At 42.7% G+C, this 16195-nt stretch overlaps 1 protein-coding gene across 1 annotated transcript in view; it reads left to right on the top strand.

Moving 5' to 3' along the window:
• GYS2 (glycogen synthase 2) overlaps positions 1 to 16195 on the top strand; it is a 78679-nt gene that overhangs the window by 54236 nt on the left and 8248 nt on the right. Inside the window, exons 8-12 of the mRNA XM_039509218.1 lie at positions 262 to 368; positions 8815 to 8874; positions 9973 to 10051; positions 10812 to 10925; positions 14520 to 14646. Coding sequence (XP_039365152.1) covers positions 262 to 368; positions 8815 to 8874; positions 9973 to 10051; positions 10812 to 10925; positions 14520 to 14646 — 487 coding nt within the window. The remainder of the gene's footprint in view (positions 1 to 261; positions 369 to 8814; positions 8875 to 9972; positions 10052 to 10811; positions 10926 to 14519; positions 14647 to 16195) is intronic.

Here is a 16195-nt window from a genome sequence, read left to right as displayed (position 1 = left end):
GTCCTGCAATGAGCGATGTTTGAGTACAGTCCTTCACTTGCATGGAGCCACACTGAAGGCAGGGTCCACCCCCTCAGACCTCATTGCAGGATCAGGGCCTTCTTGAACAACCTAGTTAAATTGTGATGGGTTCTGCTGACCATCTGCTATGGCTAATTCCCAGTGTGGACAAGGTTTCTGTATTCTCTGGAATCTGTCGGTTTCTACATAATGATTTCTTGTTAACATTGCAAGCTTTCCCTCCATCTTTCCTCTGTTTAGGTTCACAGAAGTGATGTTACAGTCGTCGTGTTCTTCATCATGCCAGCAAAGACTAACAATTTCAATGTGGAAACACTGAAAGGCCAAGCGGTACGAAAGCAACTATGGTAATCACCATCCTCATTACTGCTCTTGAATGGTGAATTGAAGGGATAAGTAAATGGCTTTGGTGGAGAATAAGGCTCATTACTTTTCCTCTGGCTAAATACAAGATAGTAAGTAACCTGAGTCCATTTGTGGGGAAGAGGGAGATAAGGATAATAAATCAGGGCAAGTATTTCCCCATCCTTTTTCTAGTTTATTAACAAGGAACCTGATTCTCAATAGCTTTGCCCTTGTCACCATTTATACCCCGTGTAAAAGGGAATGTTAAACACTAGCATTCCGATTGGAAGGTTCACATTTTGCACTCACTTGACATGGGTGTAAGTGACAGCACAAGGTTTTGACAGTGGAGAATCAAGCCCTGGGTCTTGTGTCTGATTCTGATACTCACTTTGGACCACATCCTGCCTTTGATGTCCAGCAAGACTCTTAATGCTAACTGCATGAGTGAAATGAGCACAATCCATAGATCTTGGGTATCTTACCCTTCAGAGTAGAAGGCAAGCTTTCTTCCTCAGGACTTTGCTAGTACAACTGTCACTGAGGGAAAAGGAATTAATTACTCCCGTTCATTTATTATGAAATATGGAACATGAATTGGCCACTCATGCAGGATGATGCTACAGCAGATATTATTTATTTCTTAAGAGCCTGCACCGAGCTATGGCCACTACCCCAAATTTCAAACACACAATTAGAAGTCTAATATTTTTAATATGAAGTTAAGTTCTTCTGTTTTCCCAGTTAATAAATTCTCTGCTCAAAAACTAAAGCCACTCTACCATGTATCTGGTGGGGCATCCCACTAAAATTAGCCTTCAACCTCCAGCCACTCAAACTAATAACCCCTTAATTTCGCCTTTATTCCAGGTGAGAAAAGATGGGCTTTGCTATGTAGTTTTATGCAGACAAGTCCTCTAAACTCATAGGGCCAAATTCATCAGTGAAACCAGTGGAGTCATATCAAGATTGAACTGGGCTCAAAGAATGCAAAACCTGTTTCACTGAACACATTCATAGACTAGTTGTTATTTGATAAGGGAAATAAACAATTAAAAGTGGATTTCTCACAAGTGGCTAAACCAACTAACCTCACCTGCACATTTGAGAAAGCTGGTTTTAGGATTAAGGGACAAAGAGCCATAAAACCTGGGTTCTGTTCTTGTTTCTGAGTCATTGAACATTTGATTTCTCTGACTCAATTTCCCCATTTGTAAAATGGTGATGATACTTCCCACCTTTCTAAAGTACTCTGATATCTAGTATATCTGAATAATATCTGAGTAGTTATTAATGGTTCCCAATCCTGCTGGAAAGGTATAACAAGTGGGGTTCCACAGGGGTCTGTTTTGGGACCTGCTCTGTTCAATACCTTCATCAACAACTTAGATATTGGCATAGAAAGTACGCTTATTACGTTTGCAGATGATACCAAACTGGGAGGGATTGCAACTGCTTTGGAGGACAGGGTCATAATTCAAAATGATCTGGACAAATTGGAGAAATGGTCTGAGGTAAACCGGATGAAGTTTAATAAAGACAAATGCAAAGTGCTCCACTTAGGAAGGAACAATCAGTTTCACACATACAGAATGGGAAGAGACTGTCTAGGAAGGAGTACGGCAGAAAGGGATCTAGGGGTTATAGTGGACCACAAGCTAAATATGAGTGATGCTGTTGCAAAAAAAAGCAAACGTGATTCTGGGATGCTTTAACAGGTGTGTTGTGAGCAAGACATGAGAAGTCATTCTTCCGCTCTACTCTGCGCTGGTTAGGCCTCAACTGGAGTATTGTGTCCAGTTCTGGGCACCACATTTCAAGAAAGATGTGGAGAAACTGGAGAGGGTCCAGAGAAGAGCAACAAGAATGATTAAAGGTCTTGAGAACATGACCTACGAAGGAAGGCTGAAAGAATTGGGTTTGTTTAGTTTGGAAAAGAGAAGACTGAGAGGGGACATGATAGCAGTTTTCAGGTATCTAAAAGGGTGTCATCAGGAGGAGGGAGAAAACTTGTTCACCTTAGCCTCTAATGATAGAACAAGAAACAATGGGCTTAAACTGCAGCAAGGGAGATTTAGGTTGGACATTAGGAAAAAGTTCCTAACTGTCAGGGTGGTTAAACACTGGAATAAATTGCCTAGGGAGGTTGTGGAATCTCCATCTCTGGAGATACTTAAGAGTAGGTTAGCTAAATGTCTATCCAGGATGGTCTAGACAGTATTTGGTCCTGCCATGAGGTCAGGGGACTGGACTCGATGACCTCTCAAGGTCCCTTCCAGTCCTAGAGTCTATGAATCTATGGGTGAAAGGCACTATATAAGAAATGAGAACTAGTAGTGTCTCAAAGGGGTGCTTGGTGGCTCAGTTCATTAATATTAGTAAATTATTTTGAGATCCTTGAATAGTTCATACTCGAAGTGCACAATAGTAACAGAAGTAGTATCCTTGGGATCACTGAACTGATCTAGTAGTTGCCATGTACAGGGGTGGCGAGATATATGGGCCTGTGGTGCCTGGGGTCCAGCAAATTCAGGGCCCGGGCCCCCCCCTGCTTCATCAATGTTTGGGTCCGGGTCTCTCCCCTGGCCCCATCTACCTCCCCCGAGCGTCCCTGCCCGCCCTGGGCAGTGGGCGGCTGCTCCCTGCAGCTCCGCACTGCGCTCCCTCACCAGCCACTGCTGCAGCCAGCTACAAGGGAGTTGTGCTGGGGGCAGGCTGAGATAGCTGCTGTGCCTGTGGAGAGAGGAGGGGAGGAGGCACATGGCAAGACCCCCCCCCCAGCAGGCGACTCCAAGTGGGGGGCTTATCCTGGCTGGACCTCCTGAACAGCAGCCTGGGGGGGCTTGGGTGAGTGTTGTGCCAGGGAAGGACCCCCTTCCCCTCCCCCACAACTCACTGCTGCCAGAAGAGAGAGGGCTGGGGGGAGGAGTCTTTGATGGCCCCCTGCCCCAGCCCTGGGGCAGCCTGCCTGCTGCACCCTAAACTCCTCATTCCCAGCCCAGTCCCACACCCAAACCCCTTCCCAGAGCCCACACCCAAACTCCCTCCCACACCCCAACCCTGTGTCCCAGCCCAGAGCCCATACCCAGCACCCAAACTCCCTCCCAGAGCCCACACCCAGCATCCAAACCCCCTCCTGCATCCCAACCCCTGACCCAGCCTAGAGCCCACACCCAGCACCCAAACTCCCTCCCAGAGCCTTAGGCGCAGGGGAGGGGGGGACAGGGATGGGGACACAAGACGTGGACCTGTTCTGTGCCCCACCAAAAATTATACAAATCTGCCACTCCTGGCCATATATGAAAGAGAGAGATCAGATTTGTTCCTCTGCCACAGTTTTCACATAGGTGTACCTTTATCAAGGGCAGCCAAGACACGTTCTCTCCAGTCATCCTTCTAAAAACAGTTGCCTCAAAGACACCATGCTTTATTCAGTGGAAGGCTATTCCCTCTTAAAAGAATACATGAAACTTACTGGGAGCTGTACTTGTAGTTTTTCACAAGAACTGCTTGTGCAAAGCATCAGTCCTGTGACTAGAAACACTGTAGAAGAGTGAAATCCTGGCCCCCTTGAGGTCAATGTGAGTTTGGCAATTGACTTCAGTGAGGCCAGGATTTCTCTCAAGGTCAGATGTAGGACACTTTATGCACCGTGAGAAGCAGCCACATTTACAATAAGCATTTTGATCTCTTGTGTTTCTCAGAAAAAATAAAAAGGGAAGTTTAAATAAAAAGAAACATACAAAGGGAAAACACTGGGGCTTGGCTGGGGTGAACGGAAGAGCCTGTTGTAGCTACAGTATGTGGTCACTGATTTTCCAGTGCAACTCAGGATAAACTGATCCCATCTACCTCAGCTCAGCAAGTTAAAACCATACAGCATGCATTGTACCTGCACTGCTCGCAGGTACTCAAGCTGTGAACGGCCTTTGAGCAACCATATGCAGTACTGTAGTAATCATCATCTTAAGCTGCTGGATAAAAGGACCTGCCATCAGCATTACCTTGTAACACTAGCTGATATCACGGATGCCATGGAGATTAAATGCCAAAAGAGGTTGGCAGTAATCAGGGGATAGAAGTTGGCTGATCTGAGATATAAAGCCCCATCTTCCTGTGCTGTGAAATAAGCAGCCTATCCTATTTGAATGAGTTTCAGAGGCAGCTTGTGGCATGAATCCAGCTGGAGTCTTATTTAGCTTTCCTCACGCAGCTCTCTTGGTTTTCTCCCAGTTCACTTCAAATATTCATTAGAAATGGCCCCAGGCTGCAAAATTCAGATCAGAATCCAGTGTTCTGCAATGTTCAGTGGGGTTCAGCTCATTTTACAGATGGAGTAAATAACAAACTTCACATCTAGACTCTTCCAAACATTAAAAGCGGCCATCAGACTTGGCTCTGCCCACTGATAGGGTAGAAGCAAAAGAAACTCCACAGTCAAGGATGCATTGAGAGTGACACTTAAATGATAACTAAAACCCCTCTCTTTCACACATTGATTTAATTCAGTCTCCAAATTTAGCAGGAAGCCACTGAATTTTCCATGCAATTTTTTTTTAAATTTACTAACTTTTGTAAAAGAAAAACTGCTCAAAGCGCCCCTTTTGCAATGTTTCCTGCCAGACTTACTCTTTTTCTTTCCTCTAGCTAAGGGAATGCATTCTCAATGACTCCCAAACATCTCACACTCACATGCATTCTCAGAACAGCTCAGGGCTGGGACACTTTTGAAAGAGGGTCAGAGAAGTGGGGTCATACAGATTGAGTTGACTCAGGAGCAGAACTGCCACTTCTGGTTAACCCTGTGTGGCTTGCTGGAAGGTCACCCCAGTTTGATGGACCAGAGGTGAGCAGACTAACAGGGACTCTTACTGGGGAGGATCAAGACCTTCCTGGGAATGGGGGGTGGGGCCTGGATGAGGGGTAGAATGGACATGAAGGGAAAAAATATGTGAAGGTATAGGTGTTGGCATGGGGGCTGGAGAGCCGTGCTGGTCAGTGGAGTTCTCTGCTGAATCTCTGACCCCTGCTGTTTAGATGAGCACAGATTCCCTTCCTACACCCTTGGCCCCAATGCCCCTGCAGCCTCCCTGGCTTGATGCCCTCCCCACTCTTCCACAAACACCCCATAGCCCCATTCCATATTTACATGTTTAATAGTGTTCATTCTTAAGAAGATTTAATTTAGACACATGAAAAATAAACATTAGTAACAATGAGTGATAGTAAAAATGAATGAAGTAGAGAAAACATGTCATTTCAACTCCAGACATAAACAAAATGATGACCAGTAACACTAGGTTGTAACTTCACAGAGTCATAGAGCTTAAGGCCAGAAGGGCCCACCAGATCCTCTAGTCTGACCTCCTGTATAGCACAGACCACCAACACCACCCAGCACCCATACGCCAAATCAGGGGTAGACAACCTATGGAACGCATGCTGAAGGCGGCACGTGAGCTGATTTTCAGTGGCACTCACACTGCCCGGGTCCTGGCGACCGGTCTGGGGGGGCTCTGCATTTTAATTTAATTTTAAATGAAGCTTCTTAAACATTTTAAAAGCCTTATTTACTTTACATACAACAATAGTTTAGTTATATATTATAGACTTATAGAAAGAGGCCTTCTAAAAATGATAAAATGTGTTATTGGCACGCGAAACCTTAAATTAGAGTGAATAAATGAAGAGTCGGCACAGCACTTCTGAAAAGTTGCCAACCTCCACGCTAAATCCAACAACAAAACTTCAACTCTGTGTTCTAAAGACGGTATAATTCTGAATGGTCACAAACAACATACATTTACATATTTACTGCACTGCAGAGAAACATACCTCGCAGCAAGCATGGACAGTCTGACACCAAGCCTGTCTGTACTGAGGATATTTGTACTGATGTAGCTACACTGAAGCAAATCCTCACTGCAGACACATTATATCGCTGTAATGCAAGGCTTGCATCAATACAGCTTCCCCTGGTTCAAAACTGGTACAGCACATCCATGTTGGTTAAGAGAAGGTTCAGGGGTGACATGATTACAGTCTAGAAGTATCTACATGGGGAGCAAATATTTAATAATGGACTCTTCACTCTAGCAAAGAAAGATATAACACAATCCAACGGCTAGGAGTTAAGCTAGACAAATTCAGACTGGAAATAAGGTGTACATTTTTTAATGGTGAGACTAATTAACCATTGGAACTATTTACCCACAGTCACAGTGGATTTTCCATCACTGACCATTTTTAAATCAAGAGTGGATGTGTTTCTAAAAGATCTGCTCTAGGAATTAGTTTGGGGAAGGTCTGTGGCCTGTGCTATACAGCAGGTCAGACTAGATGATCTCAGTGGTCCCTTCTGGCCATGGAATCTAAAAATCTATATGTTGGAGGTTTGCACTGGTGTAGCCAACCCAGTATAAATATCACCAGCAGAGGCAAGTGCTAACTTGTACACACCAGTACAAAGCACAAACAGAACTACGCACAGTGTAATTTGTCAAAACACCCTAACTCTATATTAATAGCACACAAAAACTGCATTTACTGCCAGTTAAGAGTGTGGCAGGGTATGCTCCATCCACCTATAATTTTAAAAGCAGGGAAATAAGTTAAGGAGAAAGACTTGTGTATTCCTTTCCACCTTCATACTGCCTACCACACTGTCAGTAATACAATCCAGTGCTCCTTTTTCATACCGCAACCTCAGCATGCTTGCTTTTAACACAACTTTAGTGACCTTAGATGCTTTTATATCAATGGATAAGCACTAGAGCTGAGTAAATCATCGATTTTTCAGTTTGGAGAATTAAACAAACAAAATCTGTATTAAAAAAAACCAAACAGTTTTGTTCTAACCTAAACTGATATTTTTTTGTTTGTTTTAAATTTGTTGGGGGTCATTTTGGGGTGTTTTTCACCTTTGTTAAAAAAAAACCAAAAAACCCTTCATTTCCCTAAACAAAATGACATTTCAAAACAAAAAGTCAAAACATTTAATTCTGAAATGGCTGACCAGTTTTGACTTCTTTTTTTTAATCCAGTTTTGTTTTGAGCTGAAACTATTTGCTGAATTCAATCCAAATTCATGAATAGTTTGTGACCCAAAAATGCATTTTTCAGCTAATTTCCTATTTGCCAAAAAATAATTTGCCCAGCTGTAATCAGCACATCTGTCTGTCACACATTCCATGTGTTTGGGGAGTTATTTTGCCTTAAAGCTTCTGAGGTCACTGTTAAGATTTTGCAGTTAGCTACCATGACACCATAAATATCCGAGCACACAAACATCTAGGGGGAAATTTCCAAAGGCAGAAAAGGGCAACTGTGCACCCAGCTCCCATGAACACCTTTGAAAAGCTTGCTCAGAACCATTAAAGATAAAAGGGGTTTTGAGGTAATGGCTGGTTGTTCAGAGTGAAGGTGAAATTATGTAGGTGGAAGGGAGGTGGTTGGGGCTGACAAGGGGAGCTGTTTAGTGGGGATCCAAAGAAGTGTGGATGACTTACTTTCTTATTGCCTTGCTTTTTATGATTTGTGTTGGTGGGATATGGAGTCTAACCACTGTAATCCAGGAGGCAACCAACGCTTGGGAGCTGAAATCCAATTTGTCCAAGGTTCAAGGTGCTCCAATAACACTTTTTGTCTCAGGCCCATCGCTAATGCGCAAAAAGCAAAAAGGCAGGAAAAGTCCCATAGAAGTATTTTATGACTTTACACTGCATTTGCTGGGTTTTGAGTGCAGTGCTTTTTAGCTGTGCTTTATGTTCTGTGAAATGCCATCTAGTGGCTGGATATGCTAAGTGCAAGTTGTACTTAAAGGAGCTTTTTACTGGTGTGCAAAAGGGCTACAACAAAATGTTAAACGATGTAAAAATTGTCTGGTGCAGATTTTATTATGAGTTTTCAACTTGGCCTAGGTTTGCCAAGAAGTTATCTGGTTTTCAAACCAACTTATCAGGAGGAACAGCTTGCAGCTTATCTACGGTTTGTCCTATCCCTTGTTTTTGAAGGCTCTTGCAGGTGGGAATTTTAAAACAAACCTTCTCTCTCTCTCTTTTCTCCCCTAGGTTAGGTTAAATTTGAAACTTCTCAATCTTGAAAAGTGTCCCATTTCACTGCTTTTTCCACCCAAGACATTGCAGTGCTGTTTTTCTGTTTCAGAGAATTAGCGAGGTCTATTTGTCCTAGTAAGGGATTGGGAAACAAGCACTACCAATTTCTAGTCCTGGTTTTACCACTGGCTTCATTTTTGGCCTTGGAAAAATCTCTGTGGGTCATATCCTTAGCTGTGCTGAAATCACAGTCAGTATGGCTGAGAATTGGCCTTAGCTCCCTTTCTGCCTCCCCTGATCCTGGGTCCCCCTGCATAAGTTAGAGCACCAGCAGAAACACTGTGTGTTCTGGTCCTGCCCTTGACATGTCCCATGTTTCATATTTATTTACCAGGGACACCGCACAATGTGTGAAAGAAAAATTTGGAAAGAAACTCTACGACGCACTACTGAAGTGAGTATGTAGGTCACTTTGTGTTTATATTGCAGAGGAGCCAGCTGTGTCACCTGTGTGGTTTATATATGTGTATTATGGATGTAAGAAAAGAATTGGGGAGGGGAGAGACCGGAACAAACTGTGTAATTAGGGATTTAGGAGATCCATGTTCAAGTCCCTCCTTCGCAATAGACTTCCTGTGTGAGCTTGGATAAGTAACTTAGGGTAACATTTTCAAAGGTGACTTAAACATTTGAGCGCCTAAGTCTCATTGAGAATCAATAGGATGCAGGCTCCTAAGTCACTTAGGTGCTTATGAAAATGTTATCCTTTGTCTGTCTGTCCCAGTTCCCTATCTAAAAAATGGGGATAGTAGTATTTCCCTACCTCACTGTGGTGTTGTGAAGATAAATACATTAAGGACTGTGGGGTATTATGGTAATGGGGCCATATAAGTAGCTTAGGTAGATAAAATACAGTGGAACTCTGATATACTGAAACTTTGCTTATAGTAAAAAGGAAGAAAGTCTCTGCACTCCTTTATCAGGTCATACTCTCATTGTTTTCAAAGGGATCTTAGCCTGAGTTGGAAGATCTATATGATCCCAAATGCAAAAGATTGGGTTGGAAAAAACAACAAAAATGAAATGTCTATGAAAAATCGACACAATTTTTTTTACACTTTTTTGTCCTGTTTGGTTTCAGCTATAGAGCTGACTGGATTTTTTAAAAATGAAAATGAAATTTTGACCAAAAAAAATAGAAATAAAAGTTCATGACAGGTTTTGTGACTTGTTTTCTTTTTCAAATATTCCAAATACGTCTAAGGGAAAATTGCAGCAAAGCTGAGGGGGGAGGGGGAAGAAAGAGAACAGGATAGTCATATAGATACAATATAGAGAAAACAGGAAAAAAACTCTATAAAGGCCTGATTCAAAGCTAATTGAAGAGGCTGGAAAGATGCCCGTTGACTTCAGTGAATTTTGGATCAGCTCTATTTGAGTTTCTTCATCTTCTCTGCGTAACTTTAATGCAAACTCTTAATCATAATTTCCAAAAAGACCAATAACAAGCCATGTGGTGATGTGATGTACCCTGTTTGTATTGCCTTTGCAGGGGAGAAATTCCAGATTTGAACAAGATCCTTGACCGGGATGACGTAACCATTATGAAACGAGCCATCTTTTCAACTCAGGTCAGAGAGAATAGTCATTACTTATACAGCTATTGGATGGCAAAGATAAACACGGTCATATGTAAGGATCATGTATAGTGAACAGGGATATGTATGAATTGGAGAATCATTTTCCATCATGTACGTTTCTCATACAGTCAACTTTTTTAATGCAGTCTGTGTGTTTTTTCCATTCTCTCCGTGTTTCTTTTTAAGAGTTAGTATCAAACCATCCTAACTACTTTTGGTAGTGCAAGGGCACTCCCACCACCTGATGTATTTCCCTGAATTCCTTGGTCCTCTCTTTTAATAGTAAATTCAAATTCTTCACAATTCCTCGTCCTACTACATCTCAGCCCTTGTTTTATTTCCCATCCCTTCTTGATTCCTGGACTCTTCCATTTTTAACTGTGGCGATAATTAACCATTAAAACACCTTACCTTGGGATGTGGGTGATTCTCCATCACTTAAAATCGTTAAATCAAAATGGGTGTCTTTGTAAAAGATACCATCTATTACAAGCAGAATTTATTGGGCTAGATTCAAGAATTATTAGGTAAAATTCTATGGCACTGTGTTATGCACTAGGTTGGACTAAATTATCACAATGTTTCTTTCTGGCCTTAAAATTGAAGGATGAAACCCTAGTCGTAATGAAGTCAATGATAAAACTCCCATTGGTTTCAACAGGGCCAGGATTTCACCTTAAGACTCTGTTAATGGATTCTTTGCCAGCAGTTTTTCATGCCTTACTCAAAGTTTGCCTTTATTCTGATGTAGCGACAGTCTCTGCCTCCAGTGACCACCCACAACATGATCGATGATTCCAATGACCCGATCCTCAATACTATCCGGCGCATCGGACTCTTCAATAACCGCACAGACAGAGTTAAGGTACAATATCTCTTTGTGAATTTTTTCTCTTTCTTCCTAATGGAATTTCATTAAACTACCTCAGCCTAATTAGTTAGTGTTGGAGGAAGTGTGGTTATTCTTACTAGAGATGTGTGGAATAAAATACCCAACATCTCTTCGAATAGCAACAGCCAGTCACTTTTCACAGACACCATCATCTGCTTATTACCCACAGAACTTCAAGTTAGGCATTTCATGTTAGGGGTGGCATAGCTGTTGTAAAACATTGTAGACACAATTTTTAAAATCCTGGCCCCATTGAAGTCAATGGCTAAACTTCCATTGACTTCTTTGAGGCTGGAATTTCATCTTATAAACCTTCATATGTTGTTTACCCAAATCTAATAACAGGGCCATATTATAAAGAGAGGAAAAGAGCACCTTCCAACCCTTGCAATGCACATGAACCCCATATATTTGTGGTAGGCAAGCCCAGTAAAGGTTGAGCCCATACTCCAATGCCTCTTTCTTCCCACACGTCTGGGCAGGGTTCCCAAAGTGGGTGATATGGTTTACATCGTCACCTTTAGTGTTATGTGGCTCAGAGAGGGATTGCGTCTCCTTGTGAGATCTCCTTTGGGGCAGTGTACCTAGGTACCGCACCTCGCTCTGGGCTGTGGTTAAATGCCATACCCTAATTCAGAGGTGGCCAAACTTACTGGCCCTCCGAGCCGCATACCACAATCTTCAGAAGTTTGAGAGTCAGGGCACACCTGCTGGGGGCTGGGGCTCGGGGCTTCAGCCCTGCGGGAGGCGCCTGATGGAGCTCGGGGCTTCAGGCCCGCTCCTGCTGAAGCCCCGAGCCCCGGCAGGAGCACCCCACAGGTCTGAATCCCCAAGACACCCTTCTCCACTGGGCAGATGCCCCAAGAACCCCCTCCCTGCTGGGCAGAAGCCCCTACCCCATCACCCCGCCACAAGGTAGAGGTCCCAAGCTTCTCCCCCTCCCCACAGGCCTGGTAGGTGGAGAACTCGGGGGAGGTGTGGGGGGCTCCGCAAGCTGCACTTTAACAGTAAAAGAGCCACATGTGGTTTGCGAGCCACAGTTTGGTCACCCCTGCCCTAACCCATAATGTTCATATCTGTTCTTTTCCTTATCAAAAAGAGGGGATGGTGTCACCAATGAACCATCTGAAGAATAGTTTTAGATGTCAACACTATTTCCACAATAGGTTTATAAGAAGAGATCATAAAAGAAAAGGTAACATGTATGTAGAGGGGTGAACATAAGAATGGCCATACTGGGTCAGACCAAAGGTCCATCTAGCTCAGGATCCTGTCCTCAGACAGTGGCCAATGCCAGGTGCCCCAGAGGGAATGAACAGAACAGGTAATCACCAAGTGATTCATCCCCTGTCACCCATTCCCAGCTTCTGGCAAACAGAGGCTATGGGCACTATCCCTGCCCATCCTGGCTAATAGCCATTGATGGAATGATCCTCCATTAACTTATCTAGTTCTTTTTTGAACCCTGTTATAGTCTTGGCCTTCACAACATCCTCTGACAAGGAGTTCCACAGGTTGACTCTGCGTTGTGTGAATCAATACTTCTTTTTGTTTCTTTTAAACTTGCTGACTATTAATTTCATTTGGTGACTCCTAGTTCTTGTGTTATGAGAAGGAGTAAATAACACTTCCTTATTTATTTTTTCCACACCAGTCTTGATTTTATAGACCACTATCATATCCCTCCTTAGTTGTCTCTTTTCCAAGCTGAAAAGTCCCAGTCTTATTAATCTGTCCTCTTACGGAAGCCTCCATACCTCTAATAATTTTTGTTGCCCTTGTCTGAACCTTTTCCAATTTCAGTATATCTTTTTTGAGATGAGGTGACCACATCTGCACGCAGTATTCAAGATGTGGGTGTACCATGGATTTATATAGAGGCAACATGATATTTTCTGTCTTATTATTAAGGCTACATTTATGTCACAGAGGTCATGGAAGTCACAGATTCTGTGACTTCCAGAGATCTCTGCGACATTCTTTGCTTCAGCCCCAGGGACTGCTGGACTCCAGCTGGCAGCCAGCAGGGCCCTGGCAGGGTTCCAGCAACAGGCAACAGCAGCGACAGGTGACAGGGGCCCTCCTCAGGGTTCCAGGGTTCCAGCCTCGCACAGGGTGGGGGTGGGGGAAAGGGAAACACTTCAGGCAAGTGGCTGGGGGTGTCCCGTTTTCTCTTTGGGAAATATGGTCACCCTGCAGCTCCCAGCTGCGGTGTGCAGAGGGGGATCCCCTGCAGCTTCCAGCTGCCCTGGGTAGAGGAGAAACCCCACAACTCCCAGCCACCACGGCGGGGGGAAACCATGGAGCTGCAGCAGCAAAAGCCACAGAGATGTCATGGCTTCTGTGAATTTGTGTTTATTGCCCATGACCTGTCCATGAGTTTTACTAAAAATAACCATGACAAAATCTTACTTATTATCTATCCCCTTCTTAATGATTCCCAACATTCTGTTTGCATTTTTGACTGCCGCTGCACACTGAGTGGATGTTTTCAGAGACCCCATCATTTTATATGTATAGTTGGGATTATGTTTTCCAATGTGCGTTACTTTGCACTTATCAACACTGAATTTCATCTGCCATTTTGTTGCCCAGTCACCCAGTTTTGAGAGATCCTTTTTGCAGTCTGCCTGGGACTTAATTATCTTGAGAAATATTGTATCATCTGCAAATTTTGCCACCTCACTGTTTATCCCTTTTTCCAGATCGTTTATGAATATATTGAATAGGACTGGTCCCAGTACAGACCCCTGGGGGACACCACTATTTACCTCTCTCCATCCTGGAAACTGACTATTTATTCCTACTCTTTGTTTCCTATCTTTTAATCAGTTACCATTCCATGAGAGCACCTTCCCTCTTATCCCATGACAGCTTACTTTGCTTAAGAGCCTTTGGTGAGGGACCTTATCAAAGGCTTTCTGAAAATCTAAATACTCTATATCCACTGGATCCCCCTTGTCCACATGCTTGTTGACCCCCTCAAAGAATTCTAGTAGATTGGTGAGGCATGATTTCCCTTTACAAAAACCATATTGACTCTTCCCCAACAAATTATGTTCATCTATGTGTGTGACAATTTTGTTCTTCACTATAGTTTCAACCAGTTTGCCTGATCCCAAAGTCAGGCTTACCAGATTCTAATTGCCAGGACCACCTCTGGACCCCTTTTTAACAATTGGCATCACATTCGTATCCTCCAGTCATTTCGTACAGAAGCTGATTTAAATGATAGGTTACAGACTACAGTTAGTAGTTCTGCAATTTCACATTTGAGTTCCTTCGGAACTCTTGGGTGAATGCCATCTGGTCCTGGTGACTTATTACTATTTAGTTTATCAATTTGTTCCAAAATCTCCTCTAGCAGGGGGAAACAAATTAAGGTACCAAAAATTACGAATGTTATCAAACTGGACTATGTACAAATAAAATTAGGGAGGGACACAGAAGGCAATGTCCAGATTCCTAGGCTTAGGCTAGGGTTGAACTAACTGCTTGATCTCTTATATAATTAAAAATATTGATTCTATTTTTCTGTCGGCTCTAATGTAAGTTTTGAATATCCAGGTGATATTACACCCAGAGTTCCTGTCTTCAACAAGTCCATTATTACCCATGGACTATGAAGATTTTGTCAGAGGCTGCCATTTGGGGGTGTTTCCCTCATACTATGAGCCTTGGGGTTACACTCCAGGTAAGCAATCTTTAGGCTGACTGTTGTCAGAAGTTTAATATGCATTTTACCACTCGGGGCATTTAAAAAGATGGAGTAGCTTGCCATTCAGTTTCTACTGTATTGATGTAAGAATGCTTTTGACTCTGTTTCCTCTCCATTACAAAGCTTCTGCTGATGGCAGAGTTCTTAGACCAGATTTTTAGCTGATGTAAAATGGCATTGCTCCATTGACGGAAAACCACCCAGCGTTGTCCCTGCTTTTGGACCCTGACTTTCCCACAATCACATGTAACCTTTCTGTCTGCTGTAGCATCAGAAGACAAGTCCATTTTGTGTGCAGTAACATCAAGCATCTGCCCTTAAAAAAAAAAAGATTTGGAGGAATGTATATATTGTAATAATGAGGCAAGAAAATAGATGCAATCCAAAATGTCCTCAGCTGGTGTAATTTGACATAACTGCATTGATATCAATGGTATGATGCACATTTACACTATCTGGACCTAATATTTTCACAGTCTGCTGGATATTTCTGTTGGTATTTACCATGAACACTTAGAAGTAGCGATAGAGCCCAAGGACTCAGTACATAGACTGGATATCAGTGGAGCTAACAAAGGCCAATCTTCATGACAGCCTGGCATATGATCAAGAGTCTTGGAAGAAGGCTATAAAAATTGCCAACCACAAACAGGGAAGTGGCAAAAATGAAGATGACAACTTACAAGTAGTAATAGATAAAACTCATAGGATTAGGGTGAGATATTTAAAGGAGCAGTGGCACTCAGGTTTTCAACCTAGGAATTAGGGCCCAAATGCTCTAAGATATTTTGGTGCCTAACTTCCATTGTGCCCAAATGTCTTTGAGGATCTAGGGCTAAGTGCCCAACTTCCATTTGTGCCTTTGAAAATATCTCCCTTAGTTATGATAAGCATCTGAAAGTGTGGGTGCTTATCTGAAGCACATCTGTAGTTAGCCAGTGAATCTGAGTAGAAATCTCACAAGATCAAGCTTTCTCAGACAATGTTTAAAACTTCCTGTCTCCTGTTCCAACTGGGTCACAATTATCTGGCTGTATTTCAGCACTTTCTCTTCTTGTCCCAGCCCAAACCAGGATATGCGGGGAAAAAATTGTCAGAGCTGGGGAAGATTTGAATGTTAAACTTTAGATTAGCTTAACACAGAAAAGTTTGGCTGGCACTCAGTATGAGGGAGTGGTTTTGCTCATCCTAATGGGTTACCGATATGAATCTCCCAAGAATAAAATATAGACCCTTCTGGATGTTTTTTTAGTTTCATCCTAATCCTAAATTCTATATCTGATATCAGTCCTATTGTCATATAGGTTTTTTAATGGCATTTTAAGGGTTAAAGAGCTAACATCTGATTTAAACTGTATGCTGCTTTGTATAGAGAACATGCCTTCCTTTATGGAAGAACCTGTTGGTGTTCAGTAAATAATAATAATGATAGTAATAAAAGGAGAACACAATTTGATATCATATTTATGATTTATAGCACAATTTGCTCTGCATCTACTGTATAATTGGAAAAATAATTAGATAG

Source organism: Mauremys reevesii, linkage group 1, assembly GCF_016161935.1.
Source record: "Mauremys reevesii isolate NIE-2019 linkage group 1, ASM1616193v1, whole genome shotgun sequence".
Lineage (NCBI taxonomy): Eukaryota > Metazoa > Chordata > Testudines > Geoemydidae > Mauremys > Mauremys reevesii.
This window is presented reverse-complemented; position numbering and strand designations above follow the sequence as displayed.